The following is a 27,521-nucleotide window of genomic DNA, read 5'->3' as shown; positions in this document are numbered from 1 at the left end:
TCCGCTTTACTGGTTATTATGCAACCACCGTGGCACTTTGTTTGCACACTTGTAAAACACCTGCAGAACGAACGCCTTTGGCGGGAAATATCAGTATGTGTTTGTGTAAGAAGTAATGACTTAATTGCCTCGCCCTTGCCACCCAAAAACCACCCAACCACCACTTAAAACCCAACCCCTGCGATTGATCCAGCCGCGATTCCCTTCTGTCTGCAAGTGGGCTTCATAATTCTGCACAGGTGTCGAGGGCGCTTTGTCTTTGATTGTTCGTCTGGAGTGACTCTAATCTCTGGCAGCCACACCATCTATGTCAGGAATTTTGGAGGTATATACAGTAGGGTCGCATATGAGAAACACCATCTTGGGTCCTTGAAGCTAAGGCCTCTGGTCTGGGTTCAATTGAAGCAATTGTGCGGCGTTGATTTGTATAATTTTGTAATTTGTATACCAAAATTGTGGCCACACATGTGCAATGAGTTGGGGGAGAAACAATTTCGACGTTTGGGGGTAAAAACGTGTATAAATAAATTAAAATGTACATATATGTGAACGGGAGTTGCTTAACTGCCGGGGCGGTGCAAAAGTTTTGGGGTATTAAATTATATGGTTAAGTATATAACTTGAATATTATCAATTACATTTCAGTTTTTTTTCCTAACAATTGGAACCTATTTCAACTGTTCCTAAAATAAATATAAAATAGATTAAGATCCTTTTAATAATCCTTCTAAATACAATAAAGTTCAGTTCCATTTTTAAAAATGATTAAATATTCAAACCTTCAAGTACATTTATTAGTGATTCGTTTTCTTTTTCTTCAATGAGTTCCTGGTTTCTAGATATTATTCGACCTCCCCAATCCGAATAATTCGCAAGCAGCAGTTGCTAAATGTAATTATCGGTATTCTTGGCGTAGGATGAGGCCTCTATATGGTTATGATATGCCATAGGCACTGGTATTACTAAGTGCCCTGCGCGTGGCCGCAAGGACTGCTGACTTTGAGTTTCCCGGAAATGTGGTGAGCGGTTTCAAGTTGTTCAAGAAGGCTGGTTACTGGGAGAACTCTGGTTTCGTATAAGCATGTCTAATACTGATTTCTGAACATCAGACACGCGCCTCTGGCACAGATGCTGGTGACGACTGGGAACCCGAACCCCGACTCCGTGAACTCATCATATGTGGGGCTCCTCTAATGTAAGTCATTCCGTGTTATCTGATTTTAATTTGGCACAATTTCCCTTTTCGCACCTGTTGTGACCTGGGCGCAACCTTTTTCACCAGCCCATTAAAAATATGCAAATATAAATATGCTAATTTGCTGAAAATTGATTTTGCAATTTAATTGAAAATTCCGTAGCATTCTTGTTGTAATTGTTGTTGTGGTTGCTTGTGTGGTGTGGTGTGGTGGTTCCGGAACGCCGAATGGTGTGAGTTTGCTCTACATGAGTCTTGTAGCTGCGGTTGTTCGAGCAGCTGCCACAAATTGCATAAATACGAACAATGCTCGCAACATTTCCATCCTTCGCACATCATTTGCAACTTTTTGGGCTGCTAGGCTGCTTTTAATGGCATTAAAATTGCCGAAATTACAACACGCATCACACAGAAAGAGCAGAACCGGAAGGGAAAAAAGAGAACGATGTCGCTGGTGCTGCTGCTGAAAATCAATAAGAACAAAGTTCAATTCAGTTTAGAGCCATCGGCAGGGAGTGGCTGACAAATGCTGCGCCTGATATATGGCCCCAGACTGGCTCAATAAATTCCATGTCGCTTTCTCTCCGTTGACTTGCAAAAATGTCCCCCGCAGGAAGTGTGATAAATGTGCGGCATTTGGCGAGCAATGCAAACATGGCACCTTAAACTACAATCAAAAATAATTGCATTTCTCACAACGAAATCATTATGAGAGATGGATGGGGAAATGAAAAAATGAGTGGTTGTGGTGCCAGCGAAAAAAGCATGGAGAAGTCAAAAGTCCTGACAATCCCCGGCCAGACAATTGCAAAAAGTCAGTGAGATGGCAGCTAACATGGCCAGCTAAGTGATAACAACACACACAGATGGGGCCAAAATAATAAGTTAAGAGGTGGGAAAATATTTTCATATGAGGGTCCAAAGTTTCTAAAAGTATGCAACAATTTATGTTATGCCCAGAAGTACATAGGTTTCCATCCAAAAGAGATTGTAATATTTTTCATTGCATACTTTTAGACATATTTAAATAAGATTTAAAAACTCCGATTTTTAATCTTGCATTTTTTTAATGAAATTTCTTTTAACAATTCCAAATTAAATAAAGTTATAATTTCCTATTTTTTCCAAAAATTCTCAATTTCCTTACTATTATTTCACCCTCAACTGTTCGTGTGTGTTAGTTTGGAAACATCATTTATCTTGTCTTGGCAGCGAGTCGAAGTCGCCTGCAGTCTTCGGACTTGGAGCCCCAAATCGGACAGGACCCCGCACTGACCGAGACAACTAAAAATATATTTTCTCCATGGCTATAGCTATTTATTGCCGAATTCGCTTATTTTTCTCCTATTTCTCTCTGTCCCATTCCATCGCAGACGTGGGAATGCTTGGCTCTATTTTTCACTATAATTGGCAAGGTTAAACGAGGCGGGGGAATACGTAGTTCATTGATATCAAACTGAAAACTCACTTGTTATTTGATCGCATATTTGCCTTCGCAAAGGTCACTGGGACAATTATCAGAGTAGTGAGGACTTGGTGGGGATATGAAGCGTAATGACAGCTCTCTATTTGCGTGTTTGCCTTTCGCTTTTTGCGCTTTTTATTTTGCTGGCTGGCTGGCAGACGGCGCAATTAGGCCAGCAAATGTGGCGAACGAAACCCGAAATGGCGAAAAATGGCCAAAATGGATGTCCTGCCCCGGGCTCACATCCAGATACACACCCACACACAGGCAAGGACACACATCCTTTGGTCTCTTTGGGGCAAACAATCGAAGATTTATTGTCCCTCGGCGCATTCTTTGGCACTGCGAATGTGCAAATTCGCGCTGAAATATATTCCCACATAATATCCACATAAGTGTGCTATACTTTCGCCACAAATCATAATCGATTCATTGACAAGTCGTTGCTCCTCTTTCCCTTTTCATCTCTAATTCATTCACATTTCTTAAAGAGATTTAGTGCCAGCTTAAAAGAAATTTTTTTACGTATCTTTCTAATACAATAGACATAGAATATTATAGAATTGTCCTCGGTAACTGGGGAAATTTTATTTAAGAATTTGACTTTCTAAAAATTCCTATTCAGTTAATTCCTATTAGAAAATCACATAAAATCAAAATTGTGAATTTTGACTTTCTTTGTGGCATGGTCACCCTAAAGTTTTTGATATATTGAAATTAAGTTTGTAAAATTGCAATTCATTAGATAGAAATATAATTAAAAGTTACCAAAAATAAATATTTAATATTTTTTGTGACATTAATATCATTTGTCTGAATATAAAAAGAATTCTAAGAATCTTTTATTGTTTAATACCCAAAATGAGCCGCATTTATATATTCATAGTTACTGAGCTTGTAGACTTTGCTTGATTTGGCATTACAAAGAGGAGGCAATTTACGCAGACGGGATTAGTCAGCTTAGGAGTTGCTGGCTCTGGGTTTTCATCGATTGTCCTCCTTGTTTTGGAGGCCAAGGACAAGCAGAGTCCTTAAGCCGATTCTTTTTTCTGCTGTCTGTTTTACACATGAAGAGCTTTATGGGCCGGCCATTGAATATTTACCAATGCGTACAAAATTAAGACTGAGACACTGTGAGACAACAAACGGCTCAGATGACTGCCAAGGTGACAGCATTATGTATATGTTCGGGTGCTAACAATTTTTGCATGCACAGGTACTAGGAGTTGGGAGTCGCAATTCGGAGTCCTCGCACAAGGACTCACAATCCGATGAACACGGGCTTCTGCTCAGCTTTTGCTTTCGCCATAGCTGCTTATTGCTGTTTACCATATTTGCGCTTATTTGTTTGTCGACTCTGGCAAATATTTGAATTTGAATTCAAACGTGCTTGACACATAATACTCCGCCCCAAGCCTCAGCCTTCGTAGCCTATTTCGCTGTGCAAATATTTTATGAATTTCAATGCGCCAACAGCACATTGTGGGGGCGGGGGCGGATTCGCGAATGGAAGTGGGCGTGGTGCAGCTCGGCAGGTGACACAAATGCGCCAGCGAATAAAAGGCAACAAAATGTGAAATTAGTTTGACACGTGTACCGGTGCAAAAAGAGAAAATAAAATAAAGAATACGAGCTCGGCTCAGACAGCTGCACAGATTTTTGTGTTAAAATAATGTCGGTTTAGGGATTTTATGCCATAATGCAGAAATGCTGACAGCGAATTCCCGCCGTTCAAGGTTGTTATGGATGTGAAATCGAAATCGGAATCGAAATCGAACCTAATTATTTTGGTCGCACGCAGAACAGTATCTACGGACTGAAAATAATTGCACCATCACCATCTGCTTTAAGTACTGTAATGTTTCGGTATTTTCCCTGCTGAAATAATATCTGCTTTTTGCAATCGGTGAAATAATTCCATTAAATATTTTTCCATCTATATTTTATGTAACCATGTGCGGGAATGCCTGTATTTAACTTAAAGCCCTCCACACATATTTTCAAGAACATGTGTGTAAGAAAAGCTGAATGCTATAGTGCAACCCCACCATGGTCATGCCATATATACTATGTATATGCAGTCTGACAATCGCATCCGTACAAACACATTTCACCACAAATCTACTTAAAACGCAATTAAGTTGAATGCAAATACTGTTGGGAATTCGGTTCGCTGACGGGCCTGCAGAAGAGCGAAAGCGAAGACCTCCAGTTAAACAATGGCAGACAGAATAAAGATGCAGATGCATAAGCCCCTCCATTCCCCAATACCCTTCACCATTCCCTTCCACCCTGCATATGCAGGCTAACGTAATTTTCACAATAAAATATTCCACGAAAGGAAAATAATAAAGAAGCTGCTACCGCTCTTGATAGGACTGAAAGAAAAAACTATCAGAATAATCTGCGCGGTACATTCCTGAGAGGAGTTCAAAATTTTACACTAGGAAAAATATATTTTCTGAATAATACTTCCGTAAAATAAATACTTGCTTAATTACAAAAAGATAATCATTTCCATATGGTTTCTTAAAAGTTATTACAACCATTATAGCCTAAACCTACTTTTATTGGAGCTACATCTAAAAATGGTTCCATACGTTTTAAAAAATAGAATTTCGATCCATACAATAAGTTAAATATATTTGTATTACTAACTAAATTATAACAATTTCTGAATTTTTGGTACTTACATATGGGGATTTTATTACTATTAAGTTAATACAAACTTATACAATTTGTATACTGAGAATTTTTCTTATGTAACTTGGGTGCTTTTAAAAAAATGATTAGAGTAAAGGCAATGCGATTTGAGAACAAAATATAATCAAAATTAAAGGTCACTCAAAAAATCCTAATTTTATTCATATAATGTAGCCCCTATTTCTTTCCGTGTAAGACTCACCTAGGACTGCATCATATGGCAGCTGGCTGGGAGCCATATCTCCCACTTTTCGCCGCTTCTCGCTGATGACTTAAAAGTTAAATTTGTTTTTGAATAAACTTGAATCAACTTTTGGCCAAGGAGAAATGAAACAGGATGCAGACTGCCTGGTGGGCGAGGGGCTCGGGAGTGGGAGTGGGAGGTGCGGAGCTCAACACTTCAAGGTTGTTGGCAATTTGCAAAACATGGCCAGGTAATTGATACGAGTACAGCTGCCAGAAAAGAAAAAATACACAAAATAGGAGAAAGCAGCAAAGAAGTCTCGCAAATTTGTGGAAATGCATATGGCAAATTGTTTTGCAAGTGAAAGTGCGGGAAGTGCGTGAGCTCCTTGCAAATTAATTGTGCGTGCTGCCAGCTTTCTGCCTTTTCAGCCAGTTTTGGCCTTGCCATGTCAAAGTTTTGGCTTTCAATTGCGAAAATTGCGCAGCACGCCTTTGTTGGGGCTCATTAGGCACTCGTGCCGCTGCTTCTGAGGCCCTACGAGTGCGAATCCAAGTTGGGTAGTGCATTATGCCCAGAATCACAGTCAAAATGAGGAGTTTATAAAGCCGTTTGTACACATGCCAAGGGCTGTAAGGCCGACAGCCTCCAATTTGGAGTTGGTGGTTGAGAGCAGAGAGTTTGGGAGTTTCAAGTTGGGGGCTTCGGGTCTGGTTCTGAGGACCAAGACATAAACAAACGACCGAGCGACCAGTGCAGCCTGCTTTTTCGAGCAGGAGCGAAAGGAATTTCCTTGCCATAAATTCACTAAAAGCTTTTGCAACGAGAATTTGTAGCTACCTTCCGCTGACAACATGGCTCACCTGTATCCAGGTGAGTGGGTTGTTCAGGTGGCTGGTGCTGCAGCCACAGGATCCAGATCCCATTGCCACCATGGGGTGCCCAGTTCGTTGCAGTCAGACCATTTTTCTCCACTCGCCCTTGCAGCCAAAGCGAAATTTACGCCTCCTGCCTTCATTATTATTGCACTTTGCCACACACACAGAAATTCCATCGGTGTTGTTGTTTCTCAGCCTTCTTGCCGGCGGCTTTTGGCCACCGCAGACAATTTGGCAAACGTGCAAAAGAAGTTTCTAAATAAAAGTGCAAACTAAATGAGCATTTAGTGTGCTCGCGTCGTAAATTCCTGTTGAAATATTTCTGTCGTCTTACAATTTAGCGTTGCCAGCCAACTTGACTTGTGCAGTTAGCGATGTTCAGAGCGTTAAAGCTTTAGTTTTATCATAGGCCTTGGAAAGAGGCCTAGTTATAAAGCGTATAAAATAAGGGAATATGTAAAACTCTCTTTAATGAACTAAAGCAAGCTGGTCAATATTATTTTTGCACTCTGAATATTATTGTTGTAAGATTCCTTTTCAAATTAATTTTAATTTTTAACTGTTTCTGGCTGTTTACATTAATTTATTTTTTGCAATATTTTAACTATAGATTGTTGTTAACATAAAAATATGGAAAAACGATCATTTTAAAATACGTCGTATTTTGGAATATATCCGTTAATCTTTTGTTTTATTAATATATTGTTGCATACTCTTAGACACCTTTATGTTTAAAGTTTTAGATCTTAAATCTCCTTAGCTCTCAGGTAAATCATTGTAAATTTCTTGACTTGTGTCGCCACGTAACTACGCTCTTAAAGCTTTAAAGTCCCTTATTGCCACACGGCGTATGCGTTATGCGAGTGCCATGAATACGTTTGCATTTTGCATTAATTATGTGCCAGAGTGTAGGGCTTTGACAGCGCTGGCACTGCCTTGGCATCACTCAGCCTAGGCACAATAAAATGGGGTAATGAGGCGCATCTGGCATGGCTAAATACAGGCGTAGGCACACAAATGCGGACCAACTCACACGAGTTCACCTTTTTTATGTGTCTGTCAGTCGTTTGGCCGGATCTGGACCCCAAAACTGGTCGCCATACTGCCATACTACCCTGCCATATAGCAAATGGGTATGCCTACATACCGCACCGTGGCGCATGACTTCATTAGTGTAATGAAAACAGAAACGGGCAGCAAAAATGTCAAGGTTGAAGCGCCTTCCTTCCCACCAACCTTACATCCTTCCATCCATATCCATCCGACTTCTACTTTCGGCGTGCAAATCGTCGCCAATCCGACGACTGGTCCATTTTCGAAGGCTTAACGTAGTCCTGGGCAGCGGATGGCCGGGAAAAAGGTTAACACTTGCAAAATGGCTAGCAAGGACGTGCCCGAGTTTCGTTTTGAATAACAAATTTAATTAGAATTAATACATGCGGGCCTGAACTAAGCCCAGCCAGAGCCAAATGGGCGTGGATTGGGGAGTGTGGAGTGAACTGGCTTGGAGGCCCTTTCCTGCCGGTAATTGGTAAATGCTGAGCCCAGCAATAAGGCTAAAAATGTTATCAGCATATGCAATGCCAACGGGTCGCTTCATGAATAGTTCAATCTATGGATCTTTGGTGAAATGAAACGAAAAACGAAAAACGAAAATAATAAGGAAAATAATATCATGGAAAATAATGCATGATTTTAATGAAATGTATTTTCGTATAATTTCAATAAATATTTTCTTTGCTTTTTCAATCCTTTAGATAAATTTAAAAACTTAATAGCCTGCTGATTACATTTTCAGTTTATGTAAACCAAATGAATAAGTATAACAATAATCTGAATAGAAATGGTTAATTCTTTTAATATTTTTTGAAGACTTAATATATTTATCATAGCTTTTTTAGTCGGGAATTTACTTTTTTAAAACATTTCTTTTAGAGGGCCTCCAACTTTAGATGAATTCCGCCTTTTAGTCCAAGTAGAACAGCAGAATTCGTATTGAAGATGAGGGGATCATCGGTTTTTGAGCATGTGGAGAACCTGAAGTTCTTGATAAGCAGAGCTAGTCCAGTGCGAGCCTGCATCTGTCCAAACCTTTGGCCAATACAGTTCCGAGGACCTTCTCCAAAAGGCAGCCAGGCGACTGAAGGACGATTTGCGGATTCCTCTGGAGAGAATCGCTCGGGACGGAATTCATTGGGTTCGGGATAGATGATGGGATCGCGATGGATGGCCGTGGAGGGAATGATGACCGACTGTCCAGCTTCAATGACAAATTTTGGGTTTCCAGGGACTACAAAACGCTTGGCAGCCACTCGATCCACATTTGGTATAATGGTATAATGGCGAAGGGTTTCTAAAATGATATTATATGATCAGTTGGGATTTAAAATATTATTTATTCCACCTACCATTTATAACCTGATTGAGGTACTTAAGATCTTGGATGCATTCGTAGGTAAGCTTATGATCATGACTCTGCAAAACCTCCTCCAACTCGGCCCTAACTTTGTCCTGTATTTCCTGATTTTTAGCCATTTCGTAGAGCGCAAATCCCATTGTGGAGGATGAGGTATCGAAGCCAGCAATGAAGAACACAAAGGATTGGGCAACTACTTCCTCCATAGTCAAACCTTTGACTACCTCGCCATTATCAAGAGTCATTTCCTTTTGGTTTTTCAAGGCAATAAGCATGTCCATGAAATCATTCCTTTTGATATTCTCCTTTTCGCGTAACCTGACAGTCTCTTTGACTATTCTGTGGTAGAAGTTCTGGATATGAATGGCATTTTGCTGGAGACCCAATCGTCTGCCCAAACTGGGATAGCTCAGCATAAGGACAGTCAAGAGCTTACCATGTCGCGCATCCAATAAAGCCCGCCGCCCGAAATGCAAAAACTCGGCCCTCTCATCACGCAGACTGTTGCACTGGATGCCAAAGGCGCAGGTTCCGATGACATCCACTGTGAACCTGGCCACCAGATCCCGAACATCCAGTACAGAGTTTTCGGATACCTTCTCATGCATCACAGCCATAAATTCTTCAGCCACAGACACAACCGTCGGATACATGAACTTCATTTTACCAGATGTGAAAGTCGGGGATAATTTGCTCCTCAGCAAGCGCCACTGCGGACCATCTAGGTTAAAAAGATGCGCTGACATGGGATCATCTTTTTCATTGTAGTACAATCCCTTGTCGGAGAAATTGGAAAAGTTCTTTATCAGTATTTGCTTAGCCAGCTCCAGATCTATAATAAACGCGGCAGGCTTTTGAAAGAGGTAGAATCCCACAAAAGGAGCCTTGCTGTTCCGATACTTGTTGTAGTAGTCCTGGTAGATTTGGTGAACGGTCTTGGTTTTCTTATATCCATCCATGTTTCCCCTGATCAGATGGGGTGTATCATACGGAATTCCACGGCGCTTAAAGTAAGTGAACTTTCGGTGGAGACAGTAGGTCACGATCGCCAGTAAGGCGACCACTACTTGAAAGAGGAAGTATGTCAACGACATACTGAGGCTGCTGATGGCAAAATACTAACTCGAGGACTATCTAGTGAACTGATTTTAAAAGATTGGCACATGGCCGCTGAAATCTTGAACTTTAATTAGCGTATAAAAATATACCTTTTATACAATGTATTTTATAGCGTGATTAACTGAATTATCTCTTACTGAAGTCATAACCTTATCTTATGCTCTGATAACGTAGACAATTAGGTAATTATTACAGTACGATGACAAGAAACGGCTTATCAGATCGCTTGGGTAGCACTAAGCATCCCCATTATAAAGTTAAAAAAGCTTTGGTAACATATAATTAATGTATGTTTAATGATTTTATAAAATATAATAAAGAAATATTTCAGATCTTTCTTTTTTAGCTACTGGCTGCTTTGAGCATTTGTCACAGCCACGCCAACAAGACAAATACACAAGAATTTGAGTAAACATGTTAAAACCATAAAAATGCAAGTTTACAAAGAAGCAGCTGAAAAAAGTTTGTCTTAGTGCAGCCAAAAGAGCAATGTAAAAAAAATCCTGACTGCAGAAAAACAAAATCGGGCATAAAGCTATGGCTTCAGCATGTAAATGCGAGCGTGTGTGTGTGTCGCAGGGACTTTTTCATCCTTAGAAAGCTCACACACACAGAGGCAATATTTTTTGCCAACAATAGAGGGCGGTGGGCGGAGGGTGTGGGCGGGGCTGGAAATATGTGAAATCATGAATAAACTGCCATGTGCACAACATTCAACATTTTCCACGGCTGCAGCAGCGGCAGCAGCATTTCTTCTATGCTTTTGCTCGCAGCATGCTTTTTCACTTCTTCTGGCTCTTTGTTACCGCACTTCTGTAAGCAAAACCCCTAAGCAAAGGCAAGGCAAAACGCAGCGCCCCATTGTATGCACCAAATTCAGCGTGGAACTTGACTTTGCCTTTTCACTTTCCACTTTCGACTTTCCCCAGCTCGGTCGACTGAGTGCCCAGCGAGATCGTGAATATTAATCGATGGACAACATTTCGCTTTTTCACTATTTCACACTTACGCACGAACTGCTCTTTTGACTGTTTGGCCCGGAAAGCGTGTGACACATTAATATTGACTACTGCCATCGAACAAAGGACTTTTTGCTCTATTCCCAGCGTTTTTCCCCATTTTTCCATTCGCTGCATGGAAAACTTATTTACGCCTCGGCTGTCGGCGACACATGCTGCCAATTCAGGCGAGCGAACCGCTCTTTGACAACATCACTTCACTTCCAGTTTGACGGTAAATCATCACCGTTTTGCGGAAAAGCACTGTACAATTACTTTGGCAATAGCGGGAGACCTTGGGAACCGCAGTTTCGATACCCTGGAAAAGTACTTTCTAAAAACTTTTCCAAAATATACATATTTTTAAAGAAGGCAAAGAAAGTCTTGAAGTTGTTGGTCTTCATCTTAACCATGAAACCTTATATTCATTACCCATTAAAATAAAATATCTTTTGACCGTCCATATATGTTATATTATATTATGACCTAAAATTTTTAAATATATTTTTTATTCTTACACAAAAAACATTTTGAATATAAAAACTTTGGCATCAATGTTAAAATCATAAAGTGCACACATTGTTCCATATTTTTGTTACTTATACATGCTTTGTAAATGAAATCCCACTCATGGTGATAAAATTATTGGAACACTTCACTTTCTTGGAACATTCTCTTTCATTATTATATTTTTGAAGTCCATTTCCAAGAGATAAAATAAATATTTTAATTTCTACTTTAAGAAATGAAAGAAAACTATAAAAGAGCTCCCATTTGAAATTTACAAATGAATCCTGGATGAGCTTAGAGCAAATCGGTATTTCAGCTCGCAATTTAGTTTGCGAGGGTATTCCCATCTAGCCTTCCATTCTTTTTTCTGCAGCTCTTGCCATTTTCCTGACTTTTCTCCTTTGCTGCACTTTTTATAGCTTTCCTAGCTGCCGTTTTGGTCTTTTGGTCGTTTTTCGTTTTTTATTTTCCGCCACCTCGCAGCGTTTTGTGCTCCAGCTGAGCTTTGGTGATGAAGGGTGCAGCTTAAAAATGAATCATTTGACTTTTTCTTATTAAATAATTTATAAGAATTAGTTGAGATTTGCATTTTTTTGCTGGCTGTGTTGCCTGGCCCTCCGGTTTCGGTATCTCTCGCACCCAAAAAGCCCCAATCCACAGTAGTTGACTGTGCAAATTTCTATTTAATTCGAAATTTATTGCAAGCAATTTTCTTTTTGCTCGTTTTTTTTATATTTCATTTTTTTTACTCCAACTTGCCTTAAAGTGCTCGACTGCTTTTCTTTGGCTGCCCGGCGGGCAATTGAATTGCAGTTTTGTATCTTGAGCAGGCGACCGCAGTAGAAAGTTGTCCGAAAAATTGCAGCTGGATGTTTTGAGTTCAGGGTTAGCCAGCTCTCTTCCGTTTTGCTTCATTAGCCATGCAGAGCGGAAATAACAATAATAAGAGCAAGAGCCAAAAACAAAATCCCTCTTAAATTGTATCCGAAATTGTTTTTTCCACTTTCGCCCGAGGGGCGGCAGGCGAAATGCCACTGAAGTGCACGTTAATTTTCGCATCCATTTGCATTTCGGCTGACGAACTGTGGGCTATATGCATATATATTCTTAGTAAGGGGTTGGGGGCGTGGCCAGCTGTTTTCGGTGGCATCATTTATATTTGATGTGCCCGCTATTGTTGCATCTTAGGGCAGCTTAAGTTGCCATTAATGCCAGAGTGTTCTCCGTGAATTTCGTAGAGCTCGATCCAGAATCTACCCACCACCCCTGACTTTCCCTTCGGCACTTTTCCCTTCTCCGGATGCTTTTACTTTGCTAAGTGAGTTTTCCAGTGTGTTGGAGCGCAAGTTCTTAAATTATTGTTATGCCCCCCAACAAGGGTCATTTATAGCACAACCAGTCGGTTGCTCTTTAAGTCTTCCAGTAATTAATTAACTTTGCATGCTTAAGAAATTAAATGCAAATAACTTTGATATTTGTTTGCCCAACTGGATTACACATCTCATTTTGCCGAAAATGTTGGTTAAAATTCCACTTTAACCTTGCACACTGAACTTATCAAATTTAAGCCAAGTCATTTTGGCCAGCTCTCTGCTCGATTGTTTGCCCATTTGTGCAGATGCATACAGGTATTGGTATGTAAGTCTATAGGCTGGCCTGTCAATTTCTTGGTCTCAAGTGTAATTGCTGTCTGGGCATAATTAATGTCTGTGTGGATATTTCATATTTTAATGATTGAAAAATATTTGAGCTCACTTCGAGTGGTGGGCATATATAAATTAAGCCATTGAGTTACCGGCCGAGTTTATTATGTGTACGGATTATTATCGAGTTCTTAGCAAAGCAATTTAGGTTAAATGCATTTTGTTTCATTTTGCCATTATTGCTTTCGACAATACTATTGCAATATATGGCAAAAAGGTGAATCGATTGGGCAATATTTGATAAATCTCTTGGCCACACACACAGTTGGGGGTCAGTCACTCGGCTTATCCTGTGCTTACCCCCACTTAACAAACAAAAACCTGGAAAAGCAGGACGTTCGGAAGAAAACTCTTGGGAACCCATGGCCCATATTGTTGCTGTGCTGGTGCTTATGGCTTGCTTTCTATTCATTTCATTTCAATATGCATTTTATTTGCTGAAAATGTTTAATCGATTTTATGCAAATCATTTCCATTTCTTTGCTGTGCTGCTGCTGTGTTGTGCTGTTGAGCTACTGCAAACACTCGAAAACCATTACAAAATAATAATAATAAAAATCTTGGCCTGCTCCTGGCCGCAAATAAATTATTTCTGATGGAAGGCCAGTGAAAAAGAGGGGCGAAGGCAGCAGAGGGCCCATGCAAATGTATGCAAACAAAGAAAACTTCCTAATGGAATTTTCCACATGTCGGACATATGCATAAAACCTTCTAAACAAACCCGGTCCTCGGTTCTGGGTCCTCCAGAGCTGTGGGCACTTTGCTGTGACCATTTTGTTTGAAAGCACTTCACACACGCACGTCAAAAACTGTGTCCAAAATGCAAAAAAAAAAAGAATAGGAATTGGAAGAAAAAAATTGCAAAGGATTTGGTTGTGCAAAAAGATGGCGTCAAGCTGTGCAATTTTGCCAGCGATTCGATTTGGTTTCGGCAATCCCTTTGGCCGTATCGTTTTGGAATACTGAGCCAAAAGGCGGGTCAAGTGAGTGGCCCCTCTCTCGCACATTCTGACCCCCGAATCCCTGACCTCCGACCCCTGACCGCCTGACCCCTGACCCCCAGATATGTGTAAGTAATTTTCGTGCTCTACGGTTGCTGGTGTTGTGGGATATGCTGCATTGCGGTTTTGGTGCAACAAGCTAATGAGTTTGTGGTTGCCGGGACACCGAGCATAATTGCTTTTAATTGCAATCAGCAAATTATGCATACTTGTAGTTGTGGTCCCCCAACCAACGGAACTCCAAAGCTTTTCAAAAATAGCCCCAAAAATTCTAGAGCTCTTAACTGCTGCAATACCGCCGATGGCTTATCTTGATGGAATTAATTAAATTCCTCAGGCCTTAGGTTCTTCAATGCAATCTGATAATAATTTCCATTTAAATTTGCATTTTTAATATATCTTGAATCGAAGGTAAAATAACTGCGGGCTTTATATACACAAAATAAATTACATCCCTTTTTAAAATTCTTATAAAGATTTTATTTTATTCAATAGATTTTTCTGTGCACTAGCATTCACCACTTTATCTTTGCTTTTATTGATGACATTCATTGCGATCTTATCAAGGACGACTTTAATTAAAATTCCGACCAATCAAATTAGCCAAAAGCAATTAACTAATCAGGCTTTAAGTGCGGCGGCCTTTAAGCTGGGAAAAACACTCAAATTGTGAGGGCCAGCCAGCGGCGGAATTGCCCAACTTTTCGGCAAGTTGAACAATTGAAACAATGGGCCCACCATAAAGTTTGCCACCAAACAGTGTGCCACCAAAACCCTTCCGCTGTCAGTTCTGTTCAGTTCAGTTCAGTTGCCCCATTCGATTCACCCTGGAAGCGCTTAGAGTTTGAGTAATGGAACTTCAAAAACGCAGCCGCCGCAAAACATGAAAACTAAAGCCGCTTTTGTGTGTGCGTGTGTGAAAGCGTAGTGTAAGGGCAATTAAAGGGAACAAGCAAAACCACAATAGGATTATCAGTTTTATGCAACAGCCAATAAAGAGCAATGAAAGATCAAATGGGATTTTCTGTCCTACGTTAGTTTATTCTGCCAAACAATGGGGCTAGAAAGGTTGAAGGTACATAGTTTATGGTAGTTTAACTTGCTCTGAAAGTAAATCCTGCTTAAATATCAAGATGTGGGAGATGTTCCTAATACACAGTATATTCACAGAAATACCTTGTTTGCTTTCAAATTAATTAAAAAAGTATCTAAAAGTATGCAGTGGAAAATTCTTGCATTGCGCGTGTACTCATCGGTCAACTACAGATTGTTGCATACTTTTAGACACCTTATAAAGTAATTTCAGAATCATTACTCTAAAATAATATTTAGCTGTAAGATAACAATTATTTCTAGATTACTGAGATAAAATTCACATTTTAATAGCTCTATACCTCGATATAAATAATTTCCCGACCAAACTAAGATTCGATTGGCCTTTACAATCGTGGTTATAAATTGAAGAAAATTGAAATGACACTGAATTCTTATTTTTCATCCAACGACTTGGCATTCGAATTGTGCCTTTCTTGGACTCATTAATCGTCTTTTGATTCTTTTTCGCTCAGTTGTGTAATTGGCACTCATTCATCATATTCAGCGTCAATTATTGGGCCGCTGCATCTGCCAGAGATGCATCTATCTTCATTTCCATCAACGCATTACATCAGCCACAGCTGCCCCCCTAGGGTGGACCAAATAAAAAAAGTTTGGCGTGGCAGAGCCCAAAAAAGTCCTTAATAATCTGAAGCTTAATCTGTAGTAATTGATTTATCGCATGGCGCCTCAACTGCAGACAATTAAATTACGATGGGCCCAGAAAAAAACGATGAATTTTGTAATTTTTATTTCACCTTTTGTTTGTTTTTGGGTCGCGGGCCAAATCAATTGCATTTGTATTATTGTTTTAATGCAGCAGCTAAAAATTTATGAAGGCAGGATAATGGTAGGACAAAGGTAAACAAAAAGTTATTCAAACATTTGCAGTGAAATCCGGAAAAGCCTCAAATAAAACCAATGGAAAGGAGTGTTGAAAAAATACTCGAAATCGATTTTATTTTGTTTCCTGATTTCTGCATGTTAATTGTGTTATTTTTTGTGAAAATATTTTGATTATGCCTGTCGATTGGTTTGTTTTACCGCCAGGTTTTACAGCATTTGCGCCTGGCTTTGGTGTTGTTTAAACAATAAGTGTTTTTCTTTCTTTGCGGTTTTGCGGAAAACTGACAGCCCGGGGGCATTGACATTTGCATGTGTGATTGTATTTTGTTTGCTCGAATTCGAATTCGCAATTGCTGGGCATGTGTTTTGTGTGGGCAAACATAAACACACACCTTCAAACGTTTCACAACTAAGTGCTTAGTTCATAAACGTTGACAATTAATTGAGCAAAATGCCAGCCATTCAACTAATTGGAAACGCTTAATGCGAATGCGAAACCAAAGCCCCGAACGGTCCGACCCGGCTAATGAAATTATTTGTGGCAATTATATGGCACCCAAGGGTGTGTTTTTGAGCCATCCAGACAAGCACACACATATAGGACGGCGGTCCTCCACTGGCCTATTTATTTAATGATTTCTTTTCCAGGGCCTCTTGGCAGCAGGACATCATCTGGTCGGGGTTCAAATACTCCAGGGAGGGCACATACCGAAAGCCTGCAACGATGATGTGCTCCATGTACTCGTTGAAAACGTGCAGATTCAGGTAACGCCACTTGGGGCACTCGTATCGGTGGTGATGTCGGATGTTCGGATTGAAGACCCACTGCCTTTCATGGGGCTGCTGCATCTGGAGCGGCTCTTTCAGCGGCGATGTGGGATGCAAAAAGTTGTGGGTTATCGAGAAGGATAGGCCCAGATTGATCATCGATTGTATCTGCGGCATGTCCAGCAGTTCCTGAAACACCTCATCCGAGTGCTTGGACTTCATAACAGTAGTGTACCATGCTGGCATCAGATTAAAGCGTATCGCCTGCATTATGGCCACTGCAAACTCTTTTCGATTCCGCCAGTCGTAGAACAACCATCTCACACCACTCATAAACATCTCCATCTCGGAATTAACGCACATATTTAAGTGACTGAGCATCTCAAAGACGTGACGTGGTTCCAACGCGAGATATTCCTCGGTGGCAACGGCCACCAGAAAATATTTATGAATGCGACCCAGCATCAGTTCCTGCAACACGCCCGCTTGTAGGGGCAAACACTGCAAATACAATCGAAAAGCTTCGAAACCATTAAGCAACTTGGGATCGTCCAATCGACACCACAGATGGGCACTCAGTTCCGGCATGTCCAGGAAATTGGCGGCCAAATAGATATCCAATATGTATTTTCGGGAGGGTTTGGCATTCGGATGTGTCATCCATTCGTAGGCCAGTTCAAAACCCTTCGGTGTTATAGCATCCGTACCCAAGGTGACCACATCCACGCTTCTGAGATTCTTAAAATACCCTGTGCACAGCTGTAAAACAGGCAGATGGCATTTGAAGGACTGATTACCCACATGGACCACCACATCGGTGCATTTCTTGTTCTCCAGCATATGGTTGATCCCTCGGATCATAAACTCTTTGCTGCAGGAGAACTGGAACTCAATATCCGGGATCGACTCCAAAAAACCCATTTGCTCGAGGTCGCATTCGGGAAGTATCTCCCATGATTCATTTTCCTGTTTCGCACAGCTCTTGGAAATAAGTTTCTGGGTTTCATGATCACTAAGGATTAGGAATAGTAAGATATGAATGCAAAATACAGAAAGTTTATTACCCAAGTAAACTTTAGATTACTCACATGCTGCATAATTCCAGTTCATCATCGACTTCTAGGCTATTCGGCGGTACCTCAAGAGAACTACTGGCTTTCTCAACCAAACTCATTGCTACGATTTGAATTTAGTTTGTGGATATACGAAGGTAAAGAAAATAGATGTGTGTTTACAAAAAGCTAAGGGAAAACTCATGGCCCACTGATGTTTGGCACTCGATTTGCGGCATTAAAAGGATCATTTGCGGCTGGCAAAGACCGCAAGTAGTAGACCACACTTAAACTACATTTAAGCATAGCTGTAGCTGTAGCTGCCTCGGATTTGGGATTCTAATACCTCTACCTGGGCAACTTTACGTTTTAAGTGGCCGGAGGGCTCAAGGGCTTAGCCCGGGGGCTTTTCGAGTGGGCCTGTTTATCTATGCCCATACAGTTTGGAGTGCTCTTCTCGGCTCAAACTCCCTACCCCCCGGCTTTTCACCTCGGCTCATATCGGTGTAGCTGCCGCAAATGCCAGTCATTACATGCAACGATTGTGAGCTGGCCAAGATTTTATGTGCCAACAACAAACAGACAAGGCCCAGACTGATAGGGCAGGGAAACTTCCCGTTGGGTTGGGGGAAATAGGAAAATTGAGCTTAAGTTGCAATTAAGCAATTGCCCATCCGGTTGATGCTGCTCCCACGGACTCCTCCAATTCCTCCTCCTTTTGGCCCGGCTAATAGCAGCAAGCAAACTGAAGTGGCTGCTAACTTGGCTTTTGAATCGACCAGCTCGGCCATCATCCCCCAGCTGCAAATAATGCAAAATTGCAATGAAATGCGGCCAGCTGCCAGCTGCATGAGGTGAACTTTGCCCTGGGAATCCCGCCCCACGCTCGTTCCTCTCCTTTTTTTCTATTTATGTGCAGTTGCTTTCCAATCACCAGCCAGCAAACTTAATACAATATTTAAGCCGCAAACGTAGCACAATGTAAACCAAAGTAATCTCGAACTCAGCTCCGGCTGTGCAGCAAGCAGCTCGGTTTGGTTTGGTATGGCTTGGCTTGGCTTTCCTGTGGCAAGTGCCACGACTTGCGGCCAACTGCAGCAGAATCACAGTCAAGACTCGAAGGGAGATGGGGCTGGGCTTGGGGGTGGGGAAGTGGTAGTACAACAACAAAAAATAGAAGAAAAACAATTCCAGCATTGAGGCAACTTCGCGTTTTTTAAGTGGAAAACTTTGGCCCTTACGTTTGGCCATGGGGCAGGCTGGCTGCAATGAAGCTTAAAGTGTGCCTCAAATGCAGTTCAAATGTGCCCGAAGAATTTGCTAGGGCATCGCGCTGACTGACTGACCTACAGAGGAAAAACTAAAAGCAATTCAATTAGTAAGGCTGTTGATCAAAACATAAAAATGTTGCGATGATATGTTTTATTTTAAGGCCAGTGGCTTTAAAAAAATGTTAGTCCCTGAAGACTATTTATGAAGTAAGTCTATAGTATTCCCTGACGAATATTTTGTAATTTTAAAAACACTTTAATTTTGATGTAGGTTGCACAATTACTCTAGTAGCATAATAAAATATTGTGTATCATTTTAATTGTAAGGCTTAACAATCCATATTAATACAATCCATGTAAAAGTCATGTGTGCATTTTTAATTTGGCATTTTGGGTTGGTTTTTCATAGTCTTAACTTAGTTTAAAAATCCGTTTAATTTCTGAAACAGATTGCCACAGTTATAATACCTACAATAATAAAAAAAAGGTTAAGTAAACTTCTCTTTAAAATCATTATTTTTGTTATTGTCTTCTTCTCAGTCGTAACTTATTTTAAGAATGAAAAAGTCACTACTAATTTATCAATCATTTTTTCGCAGTGTATAATTAGTCGCCCCCACAAATCGATGGCCCTGCAGCCGCTGCCAAGAAATCAGTTCGATTGATTTTAAGCTTTAATGCACTGTCTGCAGGACCATAAACTCGGGAGGATTGTCTGCTGATGCTGCCGTCCAATGAATTTCAAATTACCAATAAACAATTGAATGAGCAGCGAAATATAAACACGCACAGACACACACACACAAGCCACGCATACAAATGCTAATCAGCGATGCTTTATGATTTTCGGTATATTTGCGTTGCTCATACGCAGTGTGGGCCGCATCGCTAATCCCGGCACGCAGCATCAATAAGTCAAACACGTCAATGGCAGGCAGTGCGGAGTCCTGGGAGGAGCAAAAGTTCTGGCAATCCTGGCAGTCCTGGCAAACAGCAACCTACATCCAGCGAGCTGAGACAAAAAGGCAACAATTTATTGTTGCTCAATGTCGCATTTATCATCACTTTATGCTACTTAATCGAGGGGATCCCATCCCCAACCAGATCCTTTGAGCTCGATTTCCGCCGTCGAAGATGATTTCAATGTTTACTCTCGTCTCGTCCTGGGCATTGTTTGCTTATTGTTTCTCGACATTCGACACACATCCGCTCACACAGCCGAGCAGCTCTTTGCAGCGTCTTTTTATGGTTTATGGCGCCATTGAATTTTTCGTTTGTTTTCTTATTAAATTATAATTTATATGTGTAGTCGCATCAGCCAGCGCCAAGGACAAGGCACTTTGTCAATTGTTTAATAGAAAACAAAGGAGATACGACTCCGTAGAATGGCTCCTGAGAACGAAACTTTTTGGGTTTTTCGAGGACCGGGACACTTTGCCTTGTTACTTATACATGCGCACGGCGTACTCAATTACGACTTCGAATGGCAAACAACTTTTTCGGGGTTTTTCGTGGGTGTGTGAGTGGGTTTGTTTGTTTACACTGGTCGGCATATGTATTTTGACAAAATAAAAGTTAAGTATACTCATAACTTGAATTTACTTCTTGTAAACTATAGGCATCAATGGAAAGGTAATTTCAATGCCGTTTGAATGATACAATACATTTCTTTACCCATTCAGTACTTATTGAAAAGGACGAATTTGTGTAAATCAACTTTGAAATTTTTTTTAAAAACTTTTTTCCTCGTCTTGAAAACTTAAATTTTTTGATGCAAAAAGTTTCTTCAAACAAAAACAATAGTAACTGCAAAAAGAATTTTTCAAAAATCATTTTTCTTATATTTTTTATGAATTTTTGAAGGTGACAATGTCGGAAAAAATTTGTATGAAAAAGATAAAAATATGGCTCAAATGCCTGTTTTTAAGCATTTTCAAAAATTCATAAAAAATATAAGAAAAATGATTTTTGAAAAATTCTTTTTGCAGTTACTATTGTTTTTGTTTGAAGAAACTTTTTGCATCAAAAAATTTAAGTTTTCAAGACGAGGAAAAAAGTTTTTAAAAAAAATTTCAAAGTTGATTTACACAAATTCGTCCTTTTCAATAAGTACTGAATGGGTAAAGAAATGTATTGTATCATTCAAACGGCATTGAAATTACCTTTCCATTGATGCCTATAGTTTACAAGAAGTAAATTCAAGTTATGAGTATACTTAACTTTTATTTTGTCAAAATACATATGCCGACCACTGTATGTGTTTGTTTGCAGGTCAGAACGTGATGAAAAGTGCGATAGTAATATATTAAAGATGGCAGATTTCGCATTGCTCCTGGAACACTTACGATGCTAAAGAGATATCACCAAAAGGGCAATAGTCTGGGCTAGCTTTTTCAAAGAACTTCGGCACTAAGAAAAATATATGAAGTATATTAGTTGTGAAATTTATATTGGGGGTGGTGCAGGAATCACCAAAATCACTTAAAAAAGTTCCCAAAAGATTGCAGTGAATATGGAAATCGAATGATCGTAAATATACTGTTGCATACTTTCAAACACCTTTAGAAATGATTTCGGAACTCTAGTGATTTCGGAGTCATGCGTATTGTAAAATAAACGTATTTAAAAAGGCAGACAAATAAAAAGTGATATTGTATTATTATTTTTTATTTTCTCTGTACAGAGTCCACCAGCATTATAAATGAATTTAAAGCAAAAAAGTTTTCATCCCTCCTAAAAGTTACCTACATAAAGCCAGCGATGTGGTCGAAAATTTCTAAAAAGCATTCACAGCTAATCCACTTGAATAATGCAGCTATCATAAAAGGCCAATGGTCCCCTTCATCGGTATCGGTATCGGAAATATTTCCAAAACTATTTCAACTTCATTAAATACCGGTGTATAACTAATGCACATGGCTACAAAATGGCAAAAATAAATGCCGTGATGCCAAACCTGCAAAAGTATTCGCATAATTAATTGCACGGCATAGTTCGTTATAGATTTTATTTTGGTTTTTGCATTTAACGCATAGGTAAACATTAAAAAAAAAACACTCTACGCATTGCATTCAAATTCATTAAATTTGCATAAAACTTTTAAGCATATTTGAAACATTTTGTGCATATGATTCATTGGTTTGATAGCCAAAAATTTTAATAGCAAATTAAATTGCCGTTGGGTTTTAACTAATTTGCACCCGACAATATCAGTGGGCAAATATAAACAACCACTGCATCAGCTGCATAATAACAATGTGAAAAATACATTGAAAAGGCACAACATTTCAATGAGCTCGACTATTGAATATCTGGCAGCAGTTGTATAACTTACAAGCTACGAAATAACCAGAAGTTCTATGCGATTATTGACACTGACCGGAAAATGAACAAATGTGGAATATACCCATACATTTATTTGGCATACCCTGTGGTGGTAAAAAACACTTTTCTAACTGGCAAATGTTTGCCAAATCAATTCCATTTTGCGCAAACAATTATTTGCATTTTATAAATATTTTAATTAACTGCCAAATGTAATAATTGCAGAATGAGTTTGGCCAAAAACATTTTGGCCCTGACAGCTGCTGCCTTTAGTATTATTTTTATTTTAATTAAATCCACGTCGGCGGCGAGTGGTTAGCCCACAAAAATATAAGCCCCAAGCTGCCGCTGACATTAATCATTTTACCTTTCAAATGCATTCTCATTAGGCGGCCGCCAAATTGAAACTTTGTTCGATGCAAAGGGAATCGGGACCCAGAGCTTCTCCCCGGGGGCTGCGGCTCATTAATAACCGACAAGATGGCATAATTCTTTGTCTTCGCCCGATATTGTACCTTGCCACCTACCTATATATATACATCCTTTTATTCTTGGCTTTGCCTTTCTGTCGCTTCGGGGGTTTCCATGGAAAATAAAGATGCCCAACAATGACAGAGCCACCAAGGTTGAGCTTTATTTAGACGGGATGTACAGGATGTGCTAAGCCGGGATAAATATTGACCAACTAACGACTGACTTAGGCGCATCCCAACTTTTCCAATTAAATCTGGGCAAAGTTCCCACACTCCATGTGCTGCTGCTGCTTTTTCAACTAGGAAACAAGGAAAGTTCTAATGAGTTTATTAATCAGCGATAAATTTGGCCAACCTATGCAAGGCAAACTTGGAGAGAGTTGTCATAATTTCTAATCAGAGAAGTGTGCAAAAGAAGTCGGCTGTTTCTTCTTTTTTTTGAAAAGAAAAGATAGATAAACATCTGCCTCAAAGGCCAAGGACAAATGCCAAGTCTGAAAGGCATTTTCCGAAAGAAAAGGGCTGGCTTCCAAGCCTAATTAATGTGCAAAGTGTCAATTAATCAATCAGCCGGCAGATCAATCCTGTCGGACAGAGCTGAATCCCAAACCCAATCCACATTTTCCCTTTTTAGTCATGAGTGTATTGACAGGATAAACTCAACAAGCTGTCAGAGCTGGCCAAGGCAAATAAAATAGCTGGCGACAAAGGCTCAACGGGCGACGACATCGCAAACATAAGCCCACAGGATGTGGCTGGGGAATGGGCGCGAAAAAATAATGGAAAGAAAATTCCATTAAACGGCTACGGAAAATGTTACCCAGATAGCCCATTAAATCAGTCGTTTCCAGGCAACCCAACCCAGCCCCATTCCAATCCCCAAAAAGAGGGAGTGTCGAAGTTGGGGACCAAAAGGCAAATGCCAGCTAATTATTATGACAAATATCAAACATCCGGTCGATTGAGGGCGCGACAAATTCTGTGTCAAAGGCTTAAATGCTTAACGAAATGAATTGAATATATTTCAATTATTAGCAGTTCAAGTGATCCAAAAATACGTATTGTGGGGAAGAAGAGTATTAGAGTATTAATAGAATAATATTCTTGATTTAAATTCCAAAATTTCTTTTCTCACTAGTAGAATTTTGTTAGACTTTCCAAATACATTTCAAGCCTCAGTTTCTTCAGGCGATGCAGTTCGACGAGAAATCCTGGAATCCCTACGATCCACCTTTTCCATTGTAGTGTTAGCCATGAAAATCTTGGCCAAGCAGATACAACCCAGCAGCATAAAGCTCACAACATGGGTCAGTAATATCTGATCGAGATCCCTGCGAATCAGCCTCCAAGATCCCCGATTTCGCACAAAGTAATACATATAGAGGCCCATAACGTCGCTGATGAGAAAGACACATATTAAAATCATTCTGGTGTTCTTGCGGACAAATGGAACCATTGCATAGAGAGCGCAAATGAAGATTAGGGATGGAAGTAGAATCTTCAGGATGAGCAGACTGCCGGCTATGAACAGCGAAAAGTGGGGATAAAATAGTCGAGCGGTGGTGGACTTGAACAAAAAGGTGGATAGCCAGTGTCCTGCCAGGAAAAAGGCCACATAGAAGTATAGGAGAATCATGAAAGCATATCGGTAGCATCCCTTTAAATGCTTCAGTGGTTTGTGCTGCTCTTCCATATTTTCAATTTCTTTGCTTCGCCTTGATTGCTCATAAATTTGGAGGCCCAAAATAAATTCGGTTATCACAATTTGGACATTTAAAGCACCCCAAGAGATGGTGAGCAGACAGATGATGGTGACCATGTTGATGGTGATAAGTTCCAATCTTCTCCTGGCCTCCAAAGTGGATTTTGCAAAGTATGAAATCGATAGAAAGGCGTAGATCAAAAACGACCAAGCTGCGGCATGGACATAGACTGATATTTTTTCCTTGGTCTCAAATTGATAGACTCCATAGGCTCCGGCTAACAGAGCCAACGCATTTATAGCCCAAACTCGAGGATCATGTCGATGTCCCAAGATCACGGGACGAATAAGAGCCACCACCATGCTTACATAAAGCACATGAAAATTTTTCAAGCGAATTATTTTGAGTCCATCTTTAAAATTTTGTTGTACAAACAGCATTGCACTTAGTAAAACAACCAGGGTCAGCCAAATGAACAATTTCACAGAGGGTTTCAAAAAAGCTCTTCGATTGTTAAGAAGTACGGAGATTGCATACAGCACACCTAGGTGTTTATAAACAAATGTCGTCAATATCAGTAGACCAGCAGGCAATAGAGTGCAGCCCAAATTCCAAATCGGAGTAATAATCCAATATCCTTTCACGGGTCGTTCAGCCTGAGCTATTATCAACATACCAATTGGTAGAATCAAATAAAAGGTAGTGATATTCGGGACATTTTGCAGCCCCAGCAAAGTTAGTAGTAAAATTCCGATCATGGTTAGGATTAGGGTGGAGAAAGTCATAAATCCCCTTCTTTGTTCCTTCTCCTCCTTGGATAGACGAGTCAGCTGGAGGAGAAGACAGTAGAACCAAATCAAGTATGACAACGTGGTGGCCACCATTAGGGGAATTTGGTAATATTGATGGTAGTATGCCATGCACTTCTGAGCCGATTTACCGAATTCCTGGCATAGCTCCATCGCCTTTTTCAAATTTCCTTCTGCTATTAGGGCATTTAGTTTTCCTGAATAATTATTGATCTGTTCCAATTTAAGATCTCCGAACTTGGGCAACCATTCGTAGAATATGGCGCTTTCATGGCGTCTAATTAGAATTTTTGCTTGGGACAAAAGTTGCAAAACATTTAGATTGAAAGCCTTGACTTCGTACTCATCGCTCACATTGAGAAAACCCACTGGCATCAAGGCCATATTATTCATCGGAGGTGGAAGACCTAGTAAAGCAGACATTAGAGGCGCTAGCTGGGTCTGATCTACCTCGGATATGTTGGGTTTGGTTGGGAAGTTTGCTTCAGGATCGACTTCTGGCCTACTTACACCAGCCCCCCACATAAACAAGGGCGTTTCTATTTCAAGAATGGATCCACCACCATGATTTCCTGAAATATAAAGTCTTTGATTAGTAAAGTATTATATTATTTTTTATTTTGGTTTATATACCTTCATTATTCATGCCATGATCGGATGTCATCAGATAGGCCGTTCGACTGTCGTTAAAGACCCTTTCAAAAAGTTCATAGGTCCTTCGAATACCGCGCTGTGTGTACTGAAGCTTCTTATAAAACTTGTTTGAATGGGGCTTGAACCGATGTGCAGCTATATCCATATCAGCCAAGTAGACAAAGAACACCGCCGACTTTATATTGCGCCATTCCCGAATATTATCGCCGTTCTTGAAGAACTTTTCGACCTTTTCGAAAGACCATTTGTCACAAGTGAGTTTTTCCGGCAAATGTGCTTCCATGTAAGACTCTAATTTCAGCGGAGCACCACCGTGTGGCAGATCCTTGAAGTAACTGACAATATTTCGGTGGGCCCAGCCAATGGTATTTCTACTGCGATTAAAAACCGTATCGAAATTGCTGGGATTAAAGCGGAAGTTGACCAAGGCAGCTGCCGGATCTTCGTTGAAGCCGCCAAAAATAGCAATGTGGCCAGGTCGCGTCATTGTGGGAGCACAAGTGCGGGATATTCCAATGCGACCTTGCTTCCGGTATATATCCTTGAGATCCGGAACATCGCTGCCATTACTCGCCAGAAAGGTGGCCGCCCTTAAGCCATCAGTGAGGAATACTACCAGCCGATCTGCCGGCGGTTCTAGACCCAACTCGCGCATCGTCTTTTGCGGCACGAGGTGGGGCAATAGAGTCGGCTGGAAATATGTGCTCAATATAGAGCCCATCAGCAGGATGTGCACTACAAGTGCCTGAAGCTTCCACATTTTTGCAAGAACAAAATTTAAAAGAACGGGATACACATATTCAATTAACAAAGTGTTTCAGATTGATGTACTTCTGAGAAACTACTGTTTAGTTTTATATTTTTGTAAACAAAAAAATCTCAACTGGCTTGATTTTCCACTAAATGCTGAAGAATTCGCGTATTCATTATAAGATCTTGATTTTGAGCATTATATATGTATTTCCATAATTTTAGTATTAAACATTTTAAAATAAATATTATTGTTCAGTTTGAGAGTTCTCAAACCTTTCAGCTTACCATAAAGATAAGGTTTTTTTAACGGAAATATTAACTATCAAGAATAAAAAGACACTGCTTTTTCGGAAATGAAAATTTCTCCTACTCATACTTAGTCATCAATCATACCTTTCAACTTTGAAGAAGTGAATTTATCTTAAAAGGAGAGTTGTGTTCATCCTTTTGGGATATGAAGTTGTAAAGTATACTACAAAACAGCCGAACATTCCGGTATTTACAAATAAATTTTCTCCTCGAACTGCTCACATTTAATGAGCAGAATTGTTGTCGTCGCCTCATCATCATCTGTTTGTCCTATGCGCCCCACAATCCGGCT

At 40.1% G+C, this 27,521-nt stretch overlaps 3 protein-coding genes across 3 annotated transcripts; all 3 read right to left on the bottom strand.

The window, feature by feature from the left end:
- Positions 1-8,210: 8,210 nt before the first annotated feature.
- On the bottom strand, positions 8,211-9,944 carry LOC119553060 (probable cytochrome P450 6a18). The gene is made up of 2 exons (XM_037863185.1): positions 8,834-9,944; positions 8,211-8,778 (listed from the first exon to the last, which is right to left on the bottom strand). Exons 1-2 carry the CDS (start codon positions 9,933-9,935, stop codon positions 8,357-8,359), a joined length of 1,524 nt encoding a protein of 507 aa, XP_037719113.1. The 5' UTR covers positions 9,936-9,944; the 3' UTR covers positions 8,211-8,356.
- Positions 9,945-16,240: 6,296 nt separating this feature from the next.
- LOC119557415 (actin-binding protein IPP-like) lies at positions 16,241-18,129 on the bottom strand. Its single transcript, XM_037870166.1, has 2 exons — positions 17,970-18,129; positions 16,241-17,893 (listed from the first exon to the last, which is right to left on the bottom strand). Exons 1-2 carry the CDS (start codon positions 18,053-18,055, stop codon positions 16,735-16,737), a joined length of 1,245 nt encoding a protein of 414 aa, XP_037726094.1. The 5' UTR covers positions 18,056-18,129; the 3' UTR covers positions 16,241-16,734.
- Positions 18,130-24,024: 5,895 nt separating this feature from the next.
- Positions 24,025-27,016, bottom strand: LOC119555480 (GPI ethanolamine phosphate transferase 1). The gene is made up of 2 exons (XM_037866890.1): positions 26,147-27,016; positions 24,025-26,085 (listed from the first exon to the last, which is right to left on the bottom strand). Exons 1-2 carry the CDS (start codon positions 26,925-26,927, stop codon positions 24,170-24,172), a joined length of 2,697 nt encoding a protein of 898 aa, XP_037722818.1. The 5' UTR covers positions 26,928-27,016; the 3' UTR covers positions 24,025-24,169.
- Between the last annotated feature and the right edge of the window lie 505 nt (positions 27,017-27,521).

Source organism: Drosophila subpulchrella, chromosome 3R, assembly GCF_014743375.2.
Source record: "Drosophila subpulchrella strain 33 F10 #4 breed RU33 chromosome 3R, RU_Dsub_v1.1 Primary Assembly, whole genome shotgun sequence".
Classification (NCBI taxonomy): Eukaryota; Metazoa; Arthropoda; class Insecta; order Diptera; family Drosophilidae; genus Drosophila; species Drosophila subpulchrella.
Note: the sequence above shows the minus strand (reverse complement) of the source record. Positions and strands in the feature narration are given on the sequence as shown.